The 16,383-nt window shown below is 51.5% G+C and overlaps 1 protein-coding gene across 1 annotated transcript in view; it reads left to right on the top strand.

Annotated features, from left to right (window-relative positions):
- Positions 1–16,383, top strand: part of SPON1 (spondin 1) — a 296,762-nt gene that overhangs the window by 261,914 nt on the left and 18,465 nt on the right. The window contains exon 7 of the mRNA XM_004593761.3: positions 13,042–13,106. Coding sequence (XP_004593818.1) covers positions 13,042–13,106 — 65 coding nt within the window. The remainder of the gene's footprint in view (positions 1–13,041; positions 13,107–16,383) is intronic.

Here is a 16,383-nt window from a genome sequence, read left to right as displayed (position 1 = left end):
CATTCAGAGCTTTGCTTTAATGTGGAGTGTGATGCTGCTTTGCTGAAATTAGATGACTGCTCATCATCCAGATGTGCCGCTGACTGCCCTGGCCTGAATCCTTCAGTCCGGGACCCAAACACCAGGGTCCTTGGCCTAACCCACTTCTCCCACCCTTCTCTCAGCACCCTGACCACTCACCCCTCATGTAACAACACAGCAGGGCTTTCTCTTGAGGATGTCATTGGTTAGTTAGTTCTTTCCCGACTAACTGTAGCAGCTGGTTTCTTGGGGAAACAGACTCTAAGTCAAAATCAGCTGCCGGAAGTGATCAGGCAGTGTTCTTGGAACCACAGCTGGAGGGAGGCAGGGAGGGAAGAAAGCAGAAAAAGGCAAAGAAGAAAGCTTGAACTGTTGCATGGCAGGCTCGCTGAAGGCCTTGGCTAACCCACTGTGCTGCAGTGGCTCTTTGAGGCTGTCCTACCTTAGGGACAAGGGACCCAACCCACTTGTGTACCCATGGACCAGGGCCTCTGGAAGGAGTGACCTGCAGAAGGACTGATGGCTACCTTTGAGCATCATTCCTGTAGTTGAGAAAGAATCCCTGCATTCCCCAAGAGGGCCCTGGGCAGCATAACAGCATGGACCTCACCAGCCCTCAGCGAAGTGCAGAGGGCCATGGTGGGTGTGAGCACAAACGGATCCCAGCCTCTGGCACAGCCCAGCTCTGCTGCTTGATGAGCAGACCTTTGCAGGATCTGTATCATGCTTGCCTTGACCTTTTCATTTTTATTTTTAACATTGTTTACGTAGTTGAGAGGGATGCACACCCATGTAGGTCTTCAATTAAAACAGAGAGGGTTGAGATACGGAGGAGCGTACGTAGCACAAATATTTCAGTCCTCTTTTTTTTAATCTCCTGTGTCTGTTGGGATGGGGGAGGGGCTGTTGCTCACTGTCAAATTACATCAGCACCCAGGGATGAAGGGCAGTAATTTGATGACTCCTATGGGGGAGAGTGTTCCAAGGATGTAATTTGAGTGTTTTGGATAGTTCTGAGACATTGTTGGCTTTGTTGCACCGAGGCTGAGAAAATCTTTCCAAGCTCTATTGGCTGACCAAGTCCACTTTAGTACATCACAGACCCAGATACTGGTTGCAAAGCTTGGCCAAAAGGGTTGTCCAACATGTTCTGCTTTCCATCCTCTGACAAGGCATTCAACATCCACTGCTGGCCCAGATGAACTGGCCGTCATGTCCCCAGTGTACACCTGGGCATGTTGCCCACTGCACAGGCATCAGCAACTAAGGAAACCCAGTTCTAAGGTCAGAGCACATGTCCTGAGGTTCCCTGTAGCTGGGTCTGAGTACAATGATATAGCTGGGGAGTCCCACAATAATTTCTGCCTGCTGTGACCTCAGACTTGACTCTTGTGTGGGTCAGCTAGTTCAGGGTCAAGTTCAGTCCATCACCTATACCAGCCAATGCACATATCAGTGGATGCAGCTGCCTGATCACTTCTACCACCAGCCCCATCTCTCACATAAACTAACAGGTGCTGCAGCCAAGCCAAGCCAAGCCCAGCTATCCATAAGCCTGGCCCTCATACACACCAGATAGTGCCGTGACCTAATCAAGGTGACCCTCTATAATCCACACTAGGCCTGCCCCCAGCTCCAGGTTTTGTGTGCATTAGCAAGTGCTGTGGCCTATCTCTGCCCAGTCTGTAATCCATCCAGCTCTGGTGCATACCCATGGATGCTGTGGCTTAGCTCAGCCTAATCTACCCCTAGACTCAGTCCACACATATGCTGACAGGTTCCATTTCCTTGTCCAGCCTGACCAATTCCCAGCCCTGGCTCTCACCAACAGGAGCTGCAGCCCAACAGGGAATTGAATTGCCCACATTCCCCTACCAGGTCCACTCTCAAGTCGCTGATCTTTCTCTTGCCAGCAAGTACTGCAGACAGCCTAACATGACTCACACACAGTCCCAACATTTGCCAGTGGGGACTATGGCCTAGCCCAGCTAACTGGAACTCATTCTGGCTCTTGTGCAAGGCAGCAGATGCAGCAGCCTAGCCCAGCCTGGCCTACCCCCAGACCAGTCCCAATACTGGTTGACAGGTGCTACAGTCCTGCCTTGCCTGTCCCAGCCCCAGCCCCAGCTTTTGCACACACCAGCAAATGGCAAGTGATGCCATTTAACCATCCAGACATGCCCTTTGATTCTCCCCTCCCCACCCTATCTAATCCTGTTTGACTCAGCTCTCTTACCTAATTGCAAGTGCAGTGGCCCAGTCCATGGAAGCTCCTAGAAGTCACTGCCCTCTTGTCAAACATGTCCTCAGTGGACCCACTCTCACATGTCCCCAGATACCCTACCCTAGGCAATCTGCAGCACCCCCACCCTGCAGTGGTGAGTGGCATGTCAGCCCACCATTTCCCACCTTCCACCATGCTGAGCTGCCATGCTGAGTTTCCCACATGTCTTTAACATTTTTTTAGTAGAGTACAATAGGCAACTCTGCTGGCATACTGGCATAGTTAACATAGATTTGAGGCCCAGAATGCCCTTCAACTATTGGCTACTTCCTCCCAGCAGTGTAACACTTGCCTAGGTACAAAACAACCTAGGCAGCTGCTTACAGCTGGGCTACCTCGACTTTAAAAATTCCCACAGTAATATAAAATGCTAAAATTCCCCTGGAGAACTAAGGATAGCCTAAGAAGATAGCCACATCCTCTCTCCGCCCCCGCTGCCACCCCTGCTGCCAGGGGCCCTCAGAGCTGACTCTGGGAAAGAACAGAAGGAGGCATCTGCCATGACCTCCGATTGGAGCTGCCACAGATGCCTGTGCTAGCTCCGTGGAGTCACAGTCCCAAAGGTTCATGACTGCTTATCTGGACAGCGATAAAAGCCATCTGCAGAATGAAGAGCGGAGCTTGAGCTCAAACCCAGACACTCCAACATGGGGTGCAGCCTTCACAGAATGCAGCCATGAACTTTCTTTTTTTTTTTTTTAAGGTTTATTCATTTTTTTATTACAGCCAGATATACACAGAGGAGGAGAGACAGACAGGAAGATCTTCCGTCTGACGATTCACTCCCCAAGTGAGCCGCAACGGGCCGATACGCGCAGATCCGAAGCCGGGAACCTGGAACCTCTTCCAGGTCTCCCACACGGGCGCAGGGTCCCAATGCATTGGGCCATCCTCAACTGCTTTCCCAGGCCACAAGCAGGGAGCTGGATGGGAAGTGGAGCCGCCGGGACTAGAACCGGCGCCCATATGGGATCCCGGGGCCCTCAAGGCGAGGACTTTAGCCGCTAGGCCACGCCGCCGGGCCCACAGCCATGAACTTTCAAAGACCCATGCTAGCCTAGGGGACTCACTGGAAGGAGGAGGGTTGGCAGTAGTGAGAGATGATACTGAGACCAAGGCAGCCAGAGTCCTCTAACCCCACAGTCAGAGCCACCCAAATAGCCCTTTCCTTGCATTATCTCATGTGATCCTCAAGCACTATTACGAACTATATTCCTGGAGGGACATCCTTTAAATGAGGAGTGGACCAGTGTGTGTGTGTGTGTTCTTAAACTCCATGAGGGGCATCCCTTTACGTGCCAAACACAAAATATCTCCTAAAATCTCCGAGGTCACTCTGAACTTCAGACAGGTGGGGGTGTCATGAATGGAAAGGGTTAAGCCTTCCCAGCTGTGGAAGAGCAGTTGTTTTGCATTTGGATAGCACTGATCACTAAGGCCATGTTCCCGAGAAGCCTATTGATACTAATGTGTTGAGCATCTTAAGGCTCTCATGCTTCCAGTCCAGGTCATTTGGAGCTTGTTACTTAACAATTTGAAAGCCTTTTATGGAAATCACTGGATGAAAGGAAGTGAAATGTTATTATATTTAAGGATCCAGCAAAACATACAATGCCTGGGTCAGATGCTTGTTAGTGGGGAAAGAAGAGGTAGCTGATGAAGTCTCATTTCTCCTGAAACTGCTTTTATTTGAAAGATACTCCTAGCCCAACAAAGCCTAAAAGGCTCTGACATTGTCAGGAAAAGAACCCATGGGGGTTGGGGGGGGCTCAGGAGTCCCTTTCCCTGCAGTGCCTCCCAGCCCCGCTGCCCTGCAGAGCCCACTCCAGCCTCACACAGTGCCCACCTCCACAGCCTTCGTTGCTGCCCAGAGAAACCCACAGGACTCTGCCTTGGACATGGCCTTTTCTGCTTTCTTTCCTTGATGGTGATATATTGTGCTTGGAGAGTCAAAAGGCACAGAGAGGTGGATGATGCGAACACCCATCCTTTCCTTTGTTCTCCGGTTATCTAGAGCTGGTCCTGCCCTTGAGGTCACCCATTTTGTCAAAGTCTTCTAAGAAATGCAATTGGACAGATCTTTACTTTGGTGCACAAATTTTTTTTAAAGATTTATTCATTTTTTTATTACAGCCAGATATACAGAGAGGAGGAGAGACAGAGAGGAAGATCTTCCGTCCGATGTCTCACTCCCCAAGTGAGCCGCAACGGGCCGATGCGCGCCAATCCAAAGCCGGGAACCAGGAACCTCCTCCAGGTCTCCCACGCGGGTGCAGGGTCCCAATGCATTGGGCCTTCCTCGACTGCTTTCCCAGGCCACAAGCAGGGAGCTAGATGGGAAGTGGAGGTGCCGGGACCAGAACTGGCGCCCATATGGGATCCCGGAGCCCCCAAAGGCGAGGACCTAAGCTGCTAGGCCACGCAGCCAGGCCCATGCACAAATTTTTTAATTCAGTTTTTTCTCATGCTATGCATTCTCTATGAGCTTTTTGAAGATCCTTGATCTATCTTTCCAGAGGTATTTTATGTAGCCAGAAACACATACATGCACACACATACACACATACACACGTACACAGATACACACATATACTACACACATACACAGATACACACATATACTACACACATACACACATAGCACGCATACATATATCCACACCCACATGCTACACATGTATATACATACGTATACACACCACATACATACATGCAGAGACACATAATATACATATGCACACATGCCACACATCCATGCACATGTCCACAGTGTATATACAGGCACATGCACATGTCATACCTCCTGCTTCTTTGCACAATGGTAGCTTGGTGTTTTCCAACTTGATTACTGTATAAAGGAGATATATATCTTGGAGATCATCTCATGGGTGACAAGCTTTTTGTGATGAACCCCAAGACCATATAGCAATGTAAAAAGATATAAGCATATACAAAAGCACATGTATATGTTATATGTTTGTATGTATGTGTGCAAACTATGATCTCAAGAGTATGACAGAGCAAATAAGTATGTCAAGTGATGGCAGCTGCTAGATTAGGATAGGAAGATGACAAATCCTTCTCCCTCCTTCCTTCTCTCTCTCCCTTCCTCCACCTGCCCTTTTTACTCCCTAAAATATGGTCATGCGATTTTTTCCAAATCCTGCAGACCTCAGTTTGTGAGGTATACTGACATTTTGGTAGCATTCTTCCCTGGCCATTTGCATGCGCATCAGTGTCTGTCTTACAACACTGAGTGCCTTTATCCAGGAAGTCTTCCTAGCACCCCATGCAGTAGCACATCTCCCTCTCACTAGCCCTAGCCGGCCTCCTTGCCCCTCCCTGCCCTCCAGCTCTGGGAATGAGAGTTTGCTGAGGGCAGGCATGGGACAGCATGTCCCTTGTTCAGCATCTAGAAGGAGCCTGGCACAAATTAGTGGCTCAAACAGTCATCTCTGGGCAGAGTGCCAGGTGGCATGGCGATTGAATGGATGCTTAGGATTCCCACACTAGTATCGTTATCGTGGGACCTCGTTTGAATCCTGGCTCTTCTGCTTCAGTCGGCTTTCTGATAATGCACGTCTGGAGAGACAACACATGACGCTCAAGCACTCGGGCCTCTGGAGCTCTGGGTGCTGGCTCTGGCCTGGTCCAGCCGTGACTGCTGGGAGCCTGCGGGGAGCAGAACAGTCAATGGAAGACTGAGCACACACTCTCGCCCTTTCTGAATTTCACACAATGTCACATTAAATGAATAAAATTTTGAAAATAATCATTTCTGGAGACATAAATTCTCACCAGCAGCTCCCACAGGAGCTCTCGCAGCAGCATGCCACAGCCATGGGTGTCTGCAGCGCCCCCTGCTGTGCTTTCCCTTCTGTGCTTGTCAGCCCCAGCACCACCCTGGCCTGGCATCTCCCACAGCGTGTGCATTCTCTCACCTGCACCCTGAGCCTCTCTTCCGTCTTGGGTGGCACTCTGCAGCATCTGTCACTCATCTTTTAGAATGTGACTGCATGCCTGTCCTACCCCACTGGCACATGAGCTGCCTGGCCTCCTGGCCACAGGGTCTCGCTTTGTCTTCTTGAACCAGTGAGGTGCTGGCAGGGGTGGGGGCAGCACTCTGGGCATGGCTCCTGCTCTCTCTGGCGGTTCCTCTCTGGCTCTCCTTCATCCTCGTCTCCATCCTCCCCATCCTCCCGCTGCCCGGCCGTCGCACCGATGGACTGCCTGGTGGCTTTAACCACCACCTACATGCCGATGGCTTTCAAATGTGTGTCCTCGGCCAGGACTTCTCAGTTGAACTCCAGCCTCATCTGTCCATTTGCCCTGGTGTTTACCCTTGACACCTCAGACTGCATCAACAGAGCCCGTTGAGTCTCCCATGAAAATGTGTCTCACTTGCCACGCCTTCTCGGGGTTCCACTGCTCCTCTCCACCTGGTGTCATCGGGCACAGCCACGGCTGCCTGCCTGGTGGCCCTGCTGTCCCCTGCCCTACTACAGTGCAATCCTCAGCAGCCAACAAGCTGCTGCTTCCTCCTCCTCCTCCTTCCTTCTTTTTTAAATCTTTATTTTCCATGATACAGATCCTTAAGCTCAGGGATTTCCACCCTTCCCCTTCTCTCCCCTACCCTCCTTCCCACCCCTTGTATACCCCCCGTATCCCCCTGTATTCCCCTGTATCCCCTGTATCCCCCTGTATCTGACAATCTTCTAAACACAGGAATGAGGTGATGCCGCTCTCTGCTCACACATCCTCCAGCCGTTCTCCAGCTCCATCCTGCACAGAAGCTCCTAAATCACGCACAAGCGCAGTCAGTGAAGGCCAAATGCCTCCCCTAGCTTGTCAGTAATTAACTATCTCATTAACTCATTTATTATTCCTCTCTACACATCCCTGCCTAGCCGGGAGTGCAGGAGTGCAGCAGCCAGCTCCTGCTGTCACCTGGTGGCAGGGACAGGACCTGAAGTTGGCAAGGACAAGCTGGAGAGAAGGGGATCTTGTGCTGTGTCTAAGACCACCACAGGTGTGTTGCCATGGAACAAGGTTAAGGTCTTTAATTTAAAAAAAAAAAAAAGTATTTATTGGAAATGCTGAGTTACTGAGAGGGAGAGACAGAGAGATCCCCCATCTGCTGGTTCACTCCCCAGATGGCCCCAATAGCCAGAGCTGGACAAGTCCAAAGCCAAGGGCCAGGAGCTTCATTCAGGTTTCCCACATGCACACTTGGACCATCTTCTGCTATTTTCCCTACTTTCCAAAGAACATCAGCAGGGAGCGGAATCAGAAGTGCCAGTGCTGCATTGAGTGGCTTAACTCACTAGGCCACAGCTCAGGCCCCAGTTACAGTCCCTCAAAGGGGCTCTGCCCTTACAGGTGAGGCACATTCGGCCTCCCAGGGCTCTGTGTCCAGCACCGTGCTTGATGTGCTTTCTGGTAGCCTCTCTCATGTGATAGCACACAGCCCCTGCTTTGCAGTGTCCTTCCTGGCTGGGTTTGGTGCTGTGAGGTCAGAATATCTGACTCCTGGCCTGACCCCCAGTGTCCCTGTGGCTCCTGCCCCGGTCCTCACATTGCTCTAAATGTTGAAGCAATAGAGAAGAGGGCAGTGAAGAACAGGTGGATAGAGGCTGGGCGAGAGAGACATGAGAATGCCCACTGGCTTTGTGCACATTGAAGATAACATGATAGAAATCTAGGAAATTCAGTCAGACCCAGGCTTGGCACTCTGGTCACCAAAAGACCAGCTAAGTCAACAGCTATGGCCAGTGCGCATAGATCGACAGAAGGTCACGGGCGATGAGGGGCCTCGGTGCACCTGCAGAGTTACTGAGAGGGAGAGACAGAGAGGCTGGAGGGGCACTGGGGCAGGCCAGGCAACTGTGGGGGACCCTCGCTCTCCAGCCTCAGAAATGTCATGCTTGCTCCCACAAAGCCGTCTCAAGGGAAAATTGTTATCTGTGAGCATTATGCAATTTTCCCATCGGGATTACAGGCTGTGTTTGAAAAGAAATAAAAAGAAATTGAATTTGAAATGCTCCTGTGCAAACGCATCATCTTCTGGTGGATCTGTTAATGGCTTCAGATACCTTCTCTGGCTTTGAAATAGCGGATCAGACAACAGCTCGTGACAGCAGCTGTTTCAGGGGCCGAGGCGCAGAGCAGGCACTTAGAAACAGTCAGCCAGGCTGCCGGGGTGGGACCGGAGGCGGGCTGCCCATGCTTCCGGACGTGGCCTCTGCATGCCATTCCTTCGTCTCCTTCTACGACTGGCAGCTCTAGCATGGTGCTGTGGCTGATGCTGCCCTCTGCTCTTGGCAGCACCACCCCCCAGTGCTCAGATGGCTCTCCCAGGCAGACCACGTGAGACTGTGGGCACCAAACGGGCACCACGTGTATATTTACGACCTGATCAAGCTGGGCCTGTCAAAATGACAGGAGGCTCCCTTGGGACATGACTGATTTTAAAGCTGCATACAGCCCTCTTATCACCTCATAAAATGGCTCATTGCCTACTGCTCAGCACTAAGGGATGAAAAAGTTATTTTCCAGCCAGGAAGCCATCAGGGCCGAGGTGTTATGAGGGTGATATGTTGGAATTCTGGGAAATGGTGGGAGCAACTAGGTGAACCTCCCACGGGACTCCAAGTGCTGCTCTCCGGGGGGCAGCTGGGAACCCTGGGCTCCTCAGAGTGCTTGACCAGCCTGGAGCTGTGGTGATGCTGAAAGACGCGTGACAGTGCAGGAGGGGGTGGGGTGTGGAGAGAGAACAGCCAGAGGTAGCAGGAACACAAGTATTGGAGTTACACACCCACCACCACCATCTCCATCCCTCCCACCCCCAGGGGATCCACGGGGACTGATGGTCTTCAATAAGCCACTCAATGTCCCTGAGCCTGTTTCCTCATCTCAAGTGCAACTCGTCAGCCAAAGGACTTTGTAAGAAGCAAGTTGATCGTGGGATGTCCACATGCCTCCTGCCGGTGTGTGAATCTCCACCTGGGATTTCGGTGCCACTGGGGTGTGCCCTTTTTTTGTAGCACCGTGTTTCCCTGCATTTCAGGGAGCCTGCACCCCCCTCCCTCATCCATTCACTGCTCAGGATAGCAAGGCCCCGACTGCACTCGGGACATTTTCTGATATTCCTCCAAGCGTGGCCAAGATATACAGAAACTAGGCTGTGCTGGGACTCAGGGCAGCAGGTGCACAGCCCCTGGGCCCAGTGCTCCCTGCCAATTCATGATGGCTACAAGCGTGGTCACTACAGCCCAAGTGAAATTTAAGCACCAGCTCAGCCATTGCCTAGTAGAGAAAGTTATTTAGCCATCTCAATCTGTCTCTGTGGTTTCAAAAGGAATACCTGCCTTAGAAACATGTGGCAGGAGTCAATGAGATTCTGTATGTGGGTATTAGGTGAGGTATTCACCTTCCCCCACCATGAGAACAGCACGGAATTGCTGCTGTGTGTGATGTTTCTTGTTCACACTCCTTTCTTCTCCGACCAGAGACCGCATCGCGTTTCTCTTCCTGAGAGCAGGAGACCTGATGGGAGCTCGTGGCCTGGCACCACTCCAGGTCTGGGGATGTTCAGCATCAGTGCCCCTAGGAGCGAAGCAGGGCATAGCAGGAAGAGGCACCTTGCCGTTCAGAACCAGGGGACAGAAGCAGAGGGTCAAGAGGCAGGAAGATGGAGGAACAGGGGAGAAGGTGACATCCAGGCAGGGCCGAGGCCGAGGCTCCAGGTTCTGCCTGTGGGCCTGGCCAAGGTGCCTAGGGGTGTCACTCACTAGGCGAATGGTGACACATGCCTTCTGGATTTTTTTTCTTTTGACTGGTGTGTCCTTGAGGACAGCATGAACATCATCCTAACAAGGCAGGGATTGGGAATGCTCCGTGATTGGCTCCCCTGGGGGCCGTGACAGATCCTGCCTGCCCCGCAGAGACTTGTTAAACCAAGATTTTCATTGAAGCCTCCTATGTGGATTGCTTACTCTGGAGTTGAATCCTTTGTGCTTTGGAATGTGAAATGCCCAGAAGCCCAACCTGTGGCGTCCTCTGGCCTCACACCCCTTCCATCAGCTGTCCCTCAAGACTAAGAGCCCAGCTGTCCATGAGGGGAAGTTCTCCCGGCTCAGAGGGCTTGGAGCTGCCCTGGCACACACAGGGCAAGTGAGTGCTAACTCACCACGCACCTACTGTCATCTGTTAGTCCCTTTAGTCCCTCCGGTCGTAACCTGAAGATCTCCAACACTTTCTTAACTACTGAAGGCAAAGGGGAAAGCGGCTGTGTAGTGTGGAGCATCCACACTGTGTACTGATGGGAGGCGTACCAGGATGCAATAGTTAAGAAAATGCAAAGCCATGCTGCGGATCCAGGTGCTCTCTCTGTTGCAGCATAAGGGCAGAACTACACAGAATGTGCATGTGCACACACAGGTAGATGCACAGCATAGTAAAAGGGGGAAGATCCCTAGTCAGCTGTAACAGTGTGGGAAAAGAGAAGGAGACAGAAGGCCAGCTGGAAGTTGGAGTACGAGATGCTCAACATTGACGTTGTGTGCGTCTGTGCTGCTAAATTTCCAGCAGTAAGGGTATGTTATTCTGGTATTAAAAAAAAAATCAAAGAGAAACAGCAGGCCATGGTGCTAGAGAGGCATTGTGGTCCCTAAGGAGCTTGGAGATGGCCATAGACATTGCGGGGAGTCGTGGGTGCATGCAGGCAGGGGGCAGACATGGTCAATTTGGCGGTCTGTGAGGATGAACTAGGGCAAGGCAAGAAGATACTGCAGACGGGGTGACCAAAAGGAATCCAGGGGAAGCTGGAACTACAGATGGTCATGGGGTCTGACTGGTGTGGGGACTTGGAGGAGGAAGAAGGGGTGATGCTCTGATTCTATCCAAGTAGCTGGTGGATGTGGCTCTCATCCAGCGGGAAGAGCTCTAGGGTCATATGAAGGGCTCAGTGTGGGACATCAAGGTTAGGGGAGACCATGTGCTGGCCCTCATTGTAAACAGCTCCCAGGCATCCAACAGATATTTATTAGGAATGAGAGAGAACAAATCAACAGATGCCCCATAAGAAATGTAGCAGTTCCATTGGGTCCAGGAGACACTTTTCCTACAGACTTGAGATTTTTGGGACATATATGCATACAAAGAATCTTTCCTTCCAGCGAAAGTAGGCATCCCAGGCAGTCTGACCTCAGGGAACAGCTCCCAGCTTCCCCAGTGGGCTGCCTCTGCTCACTTGTCCTGGTCTTCACCCTCAACAGGGCCACCAAACAGCAGTTGGGCTGCATCTGGCAGGGCCCCCTGCCTTTCTAAGCACCAACACCCACTGGCTCCTCCCCTGGAGGGCAGACAAGACTATGAATCAGAAGGCTGTTATCATCCTTGGGTCTGAGCCTGGAGAGGCCTCTGGACTCCATTCCCTCCAGTCTCCTTAAAGACAGTAGGATTGTCTGGGAAAGTTCAACAATTCATCCCAAATTGTTCCATGCACAGCCCTAAGGAGTGGGACATTGCTGCAAGCCAGCCAAAGTCTCTACTCCCTGGGACCCAGACATGTGTTCCATTCACCACAAAGCTTGTCCCTCCCCAGCTGGTGGTGTTCTGTGTCTTTCTGTGCCTAGTGGATAATGCTGTGTGAACACTACTGCACCCAGGCCAAGTGCGGGGGAGAAGCAGGGCCAGCCGACTCCACTCTGGGGAAATCCCCCTGCCAGAGATAAATACAGACCTTGCCAAAAAGTGTGACACCTGTCACCCCGTGTGGCCTTGAAAACAAAAACCCAGCCACACCCCAAAGTAAAGTTGAGCAAGATCAACCAAGTTCAGGCTTTTGCCCTCATCCTGGCCACTGAACACTTCCTTCAAAATAGAAATTATTAAAACAGTCTTTGGACTAACATATCCAGATGTGAGGATGCAATGTAGTATGCATTTCTACTTCCACACAAAGATGGACTTAAAATGAAACTGTTCACTATATCTTGACAATAGGATGCTGGACTCTGCCATTGTCCATGCCCACAATGATGGACATATGACTGTGTATGAAGAACTATACTTTAGTAATGATATAGAGGAACTAGGTTGGTGGGGAGGGAATTAGGGCTGGGATAAGGGAAATGCCAGGAGCCTATGGAACTGTATCATAAAATGATAATAATAATAATAATAAAATGTAAAAAAAAAACAGTCTTTGAAACAATGATTTGGGATTCTCCATGCTTTAATGGTGCTCCATGTGCTGTTGTCCAAAGCCAAACAGAGAGATGTGTGAGGTAAGCCAGGATGGTGAGCCCTGGACTTTGCTCGACAGTCCCCAGGGTCACATGCGGGCTGCATGGCAGATCCTGCTGTCTCAGCTGGGTACAAAGCACATGGCATGGCCCTCCTGGCTGGACCTGGCATGAGAGTCTGGCTAGCTGAGGCAGAGCCCAGGTAACCAGCTCTGTCTCCTGTGGGGAGGGGACTGGGTTAAGCTGGAAACCCAAGGTGTGACTCAGTGGGCCTGTCCGTGTCCAGGATGCTCCAGGCACACGGAGACCCCCGATTCCCCCTTCTGGTGTTGTTGAGATTCCAGGGTTCCCACATCCCAAGGCGAACTGGCTTTGCACCTGGGCAGGTGGAGCCTCTCCCTTGCAGAGGGCTGATGTCACCGTGTCCACTCTCCCTTGTTCTCATGAACCCAGCTCTGTCCACTCAGTCTGTGCTTCTTTGTTTTGCAGAGTGACGAGGTTCTCACCGTCATCAAAGCCAAAGCCCAGTGGCCAGCGTGGCAGCCTGTCAATGTGTAAGTAGCAAATAGACCCTTGTTCCCTCCTAGCCTTGCACATGAAGCCACCTACCCCCATGGCCATCACACACCAGCTGTCATTCAGGTCAGGAGTGTTACCTGTCAGATGAACAAGCAAGCACAGTGCTGCTCATGCAAAGAACATGTTGTGTGGTCCTGGCTGCTTGCTCTCTCTCTCTCACCCCCAGTGCCTTTCGCACTGCAGAGGACTCTGTCTGGGGGTCCTGATTCACCGTGACATATCCATGCATGCACTCGCCCGCAGCAGACTGAACACACATTGACCTCAGAGTCCACAGGTGTATTTCCTCAGAGCAAGTCCCTCTCACTGAGTGACATTTACTCAGGATTCTGTCCCCTGTTGCTTGGCAATTTCATCTGCCCTTGAATCTCTGGGATCCAGGTTTGTGTTGACAATTCCCCAAATTCTTCTTCAGATGGATGGATGGATGGAGAGACAAAAAGATTAAATAGACGGATTGTTAGATAGACCGTGGGCCCACTTGACATCTAACAGCAATCAAGTCCACCCAGAATTTAAGTGGCCCGAGCTCTGCCTTGAACTTCGGTTCCTGGGCTCCCAGAACCTGTACAGGAACATCACCTTGGGTTCTCTGAAAAGGCGGGCACTCAATGGCAGGTGTGGGCTTGGCTCTGTGAGTCATAGCGTTTGGATATCAGGGATCTCTCAAGGAAGCAGAGTTGAATGAAGTGTAAAAGCTAAAGCAAGATACATTCAGAAGAGAAAGAGGAAAGGAAGAAAGGAGAAAGACATCATTTACTGTGAGGATCCACTGTATGTCACCCTAGTAAGCCCTTACGTTGATTATTGCACTTGGCCTTCCCACTAACCTGACAAAGTAGGGATTGGGGTGCTGAGACTGAAGTTACAGGGCAGGCCCAGTGTCGACATGCAGTCCCATCAAGGGTGGAGTTCTAACCAAATCCCACTGACGCTAATGCCTACACCGTAGCCTATCACAAGATCCCTCTAGTTAAGTGACAGCTCATTCATTGTCCCACTTTAGAATTAATCTATCTATCTGCCAGTCAGGCTTCTGATCAGCATGGAATTAGCAGTGTGACCAGATCAAACTGCCTCCACCTCAAAGCAAAACGGAATCTTAACTCTCACTTATCCTTCTGTCAAAGATGATTGAAACATTTCATGGTGTCGATGAGCATTTGTTGTGGGTCTCCAAATAAAACAACTAGAAAAGGTACTTAAGGCTCCAAGGAGAATAGAGCAGCGTTTCCAATGGAGCTCCTAGTTCAGTGGGCATCTGTCAGCCACACAAACAAATGTAGCTTGGCTAAGAAAGGCAGGGGGGCCAGGAGAGACTGTGAAGGGGGACGCTGGCCCAGCCTGGGGGTCAGAGAGGGCCTCCACCAGGAAGTGCCAATGTTAAGGTTTGAGGAGTCAGCAGGAGTTGACAAGGTGACGCAGGTGGGGCCAGCCTTGTGGCACAGCAGTGGTATTCTGACACATCTAGGAGCACCAGTTCAAGTCCTGGCTGCACTGCTTCCTATTCGGCTCCCTACTGATGTGCCTGGGAAATGGGCCCCTGTCACTCACGTGGAAGACTCACATGGATTCTCAGGTTCTTGGCTTTTTCTGAGCCAGCCCCAGCTCTTATGGCCATTTTAAGGAGTGAACCAACACATGAAAATTTAGAAACAAAGCAAGGAGAGAACAATCCAGGAAATCCAGAGACGAACGTAAGGAAAGGCCCGGAGTGAGGACATGTGGATAGAGTGTACTTGGAGCATTTAAGATAGATAAATGGTGTCACTAGATCCAGAAATCGGAGATGAGTTTGGCGTGGGTCCATGGTATGCACCATTAAGATTTTGATTTTTACATTACAAGCAATGGGAAATCATTGAAAGGTTATAAGAAGGATGATAGGCTCAGATCTGCATGCAGGCATACGAACATGCCCGGGCGCGCGCGCGCACACACACACACACTAAAACTTGTCTCCCATGCAAAAGGGTTAGTGAGGGCACTGCCGCAGAGAGCAGGAGAGAATGAACTGTGCTTTTGGTTAGCAAGGGCGCGGTGATGACCGTGGAGAGCCAGCCACGTGAGCGATGTCTGAGAAGGAACACCACAGGCGGCGGTAAGGAGAAAGGGAGGGAGGGAGAGCGAGCATTCCCGTCGCCCCCCGGCTGAGAGGTCAGTGGAGCCGCTCACGGGGCATCCTCCTACGACAGGGAGCATTCGGTGACGGGCAGAGGGAAAGACCACGAGGTGGGCTCTGAAGGGCTGTGTTGTTAAGGCGTCTTCAAGATGCCCAGCCGGAGGTGGTAAGGCCCCCGGGAGCCGTCTCACCCTGAATCCCAGGGCGACAATCCTGCGCTGAGGTACAGAATTCAGAGCAAGCAATCCATGCCAATGCCACGGGCGTGGAAAACAGACAGCTTGAGGAGAGCATTGAAGTTCAGGACTGACTCCGGGAGGGCTCACAGATGGACCTGTCTGCGAAGGGAAGCGCAGAGGGCGGGTAAGGAGATCAGGCCGGAAGTGTTCCGGAGAGGAGGAATGGGGTGTTCCGGGAGCTGTGCCCTGGCTGCTGAGGGATCATGGCGCATCAGGGCTGCGAAAGGCCCTTTGCAATTATCCACATGAAACCCCTCTGTGGCTTCCTGAGAAACCCTTCGGCTGAATGACGGGGAGGCATCCAGAGCAGGTGGATGTGAGCAGAAGCATGGGTCCAGAGTAGACACGCACACGTGGCTCTGTGTAAGGGGAGAGGGGCCAGGAGGCTCTAGGGGATTAGAAGTCACAGGAGTATGTTTCCTGCTTGCAGCTTTGAAGATTTAGTTATTTGAAAGAGTTAGAGGGAGACACAAAGAACTATCTACTGGTTCACTTCCCAGACGGCTACAATGGCCCTTGCTGGGCCCGGCCAAAGCCAGGAGTAGGCGGTGGAGCCCCCAAGCCTGAACCATCTCCCACTGCCTTCCCAGGTGCCTCATCAGGGAGCTGGGTGGGAACTGGAGCAGCCATATGGGAGGCTGGCATCTCAGGCAATGGTTTTACCCACTCGCCACAAAGTGGCCCTGCGTGTTTCCTTTTTTTTTTAATATTATTTTTTTTATTGCTAAGTCATATATACAGAGAGGAGGAGAGACAAAGAGGAGCTGCACCGATCCGAAGCCAGGATCCAGGAACTTCCTCCAGGTCTCCCACACAGGTGCAGGATTCCAAGGCCCCAGGCCATTCTCGACTGCTTTCCCAGGCCATATGCGATCCCTGCACGTTCAAAGC

Source organism: Ochotona princeps, chromosome 4 (genome assembly GCF_030435755.1).
Source record: "Ochotona princeps isolate mOchPri1 chromosome 4, mOchPri1.hap1, whole genome shotgun sequence".
In the NCBI taxonomy this organism is placed as follows: Eukaryota; Metazoa; Chordata; class Mammalia; order Lagomorpha; family Ochotonidae; genus Ochotona; species Ochotona princeps.
The sequence above is the reverse complement of the archived record's forward strand: the minus strand, read 5'-3'. Positions and strand labels throughout refer to the sequence as shown.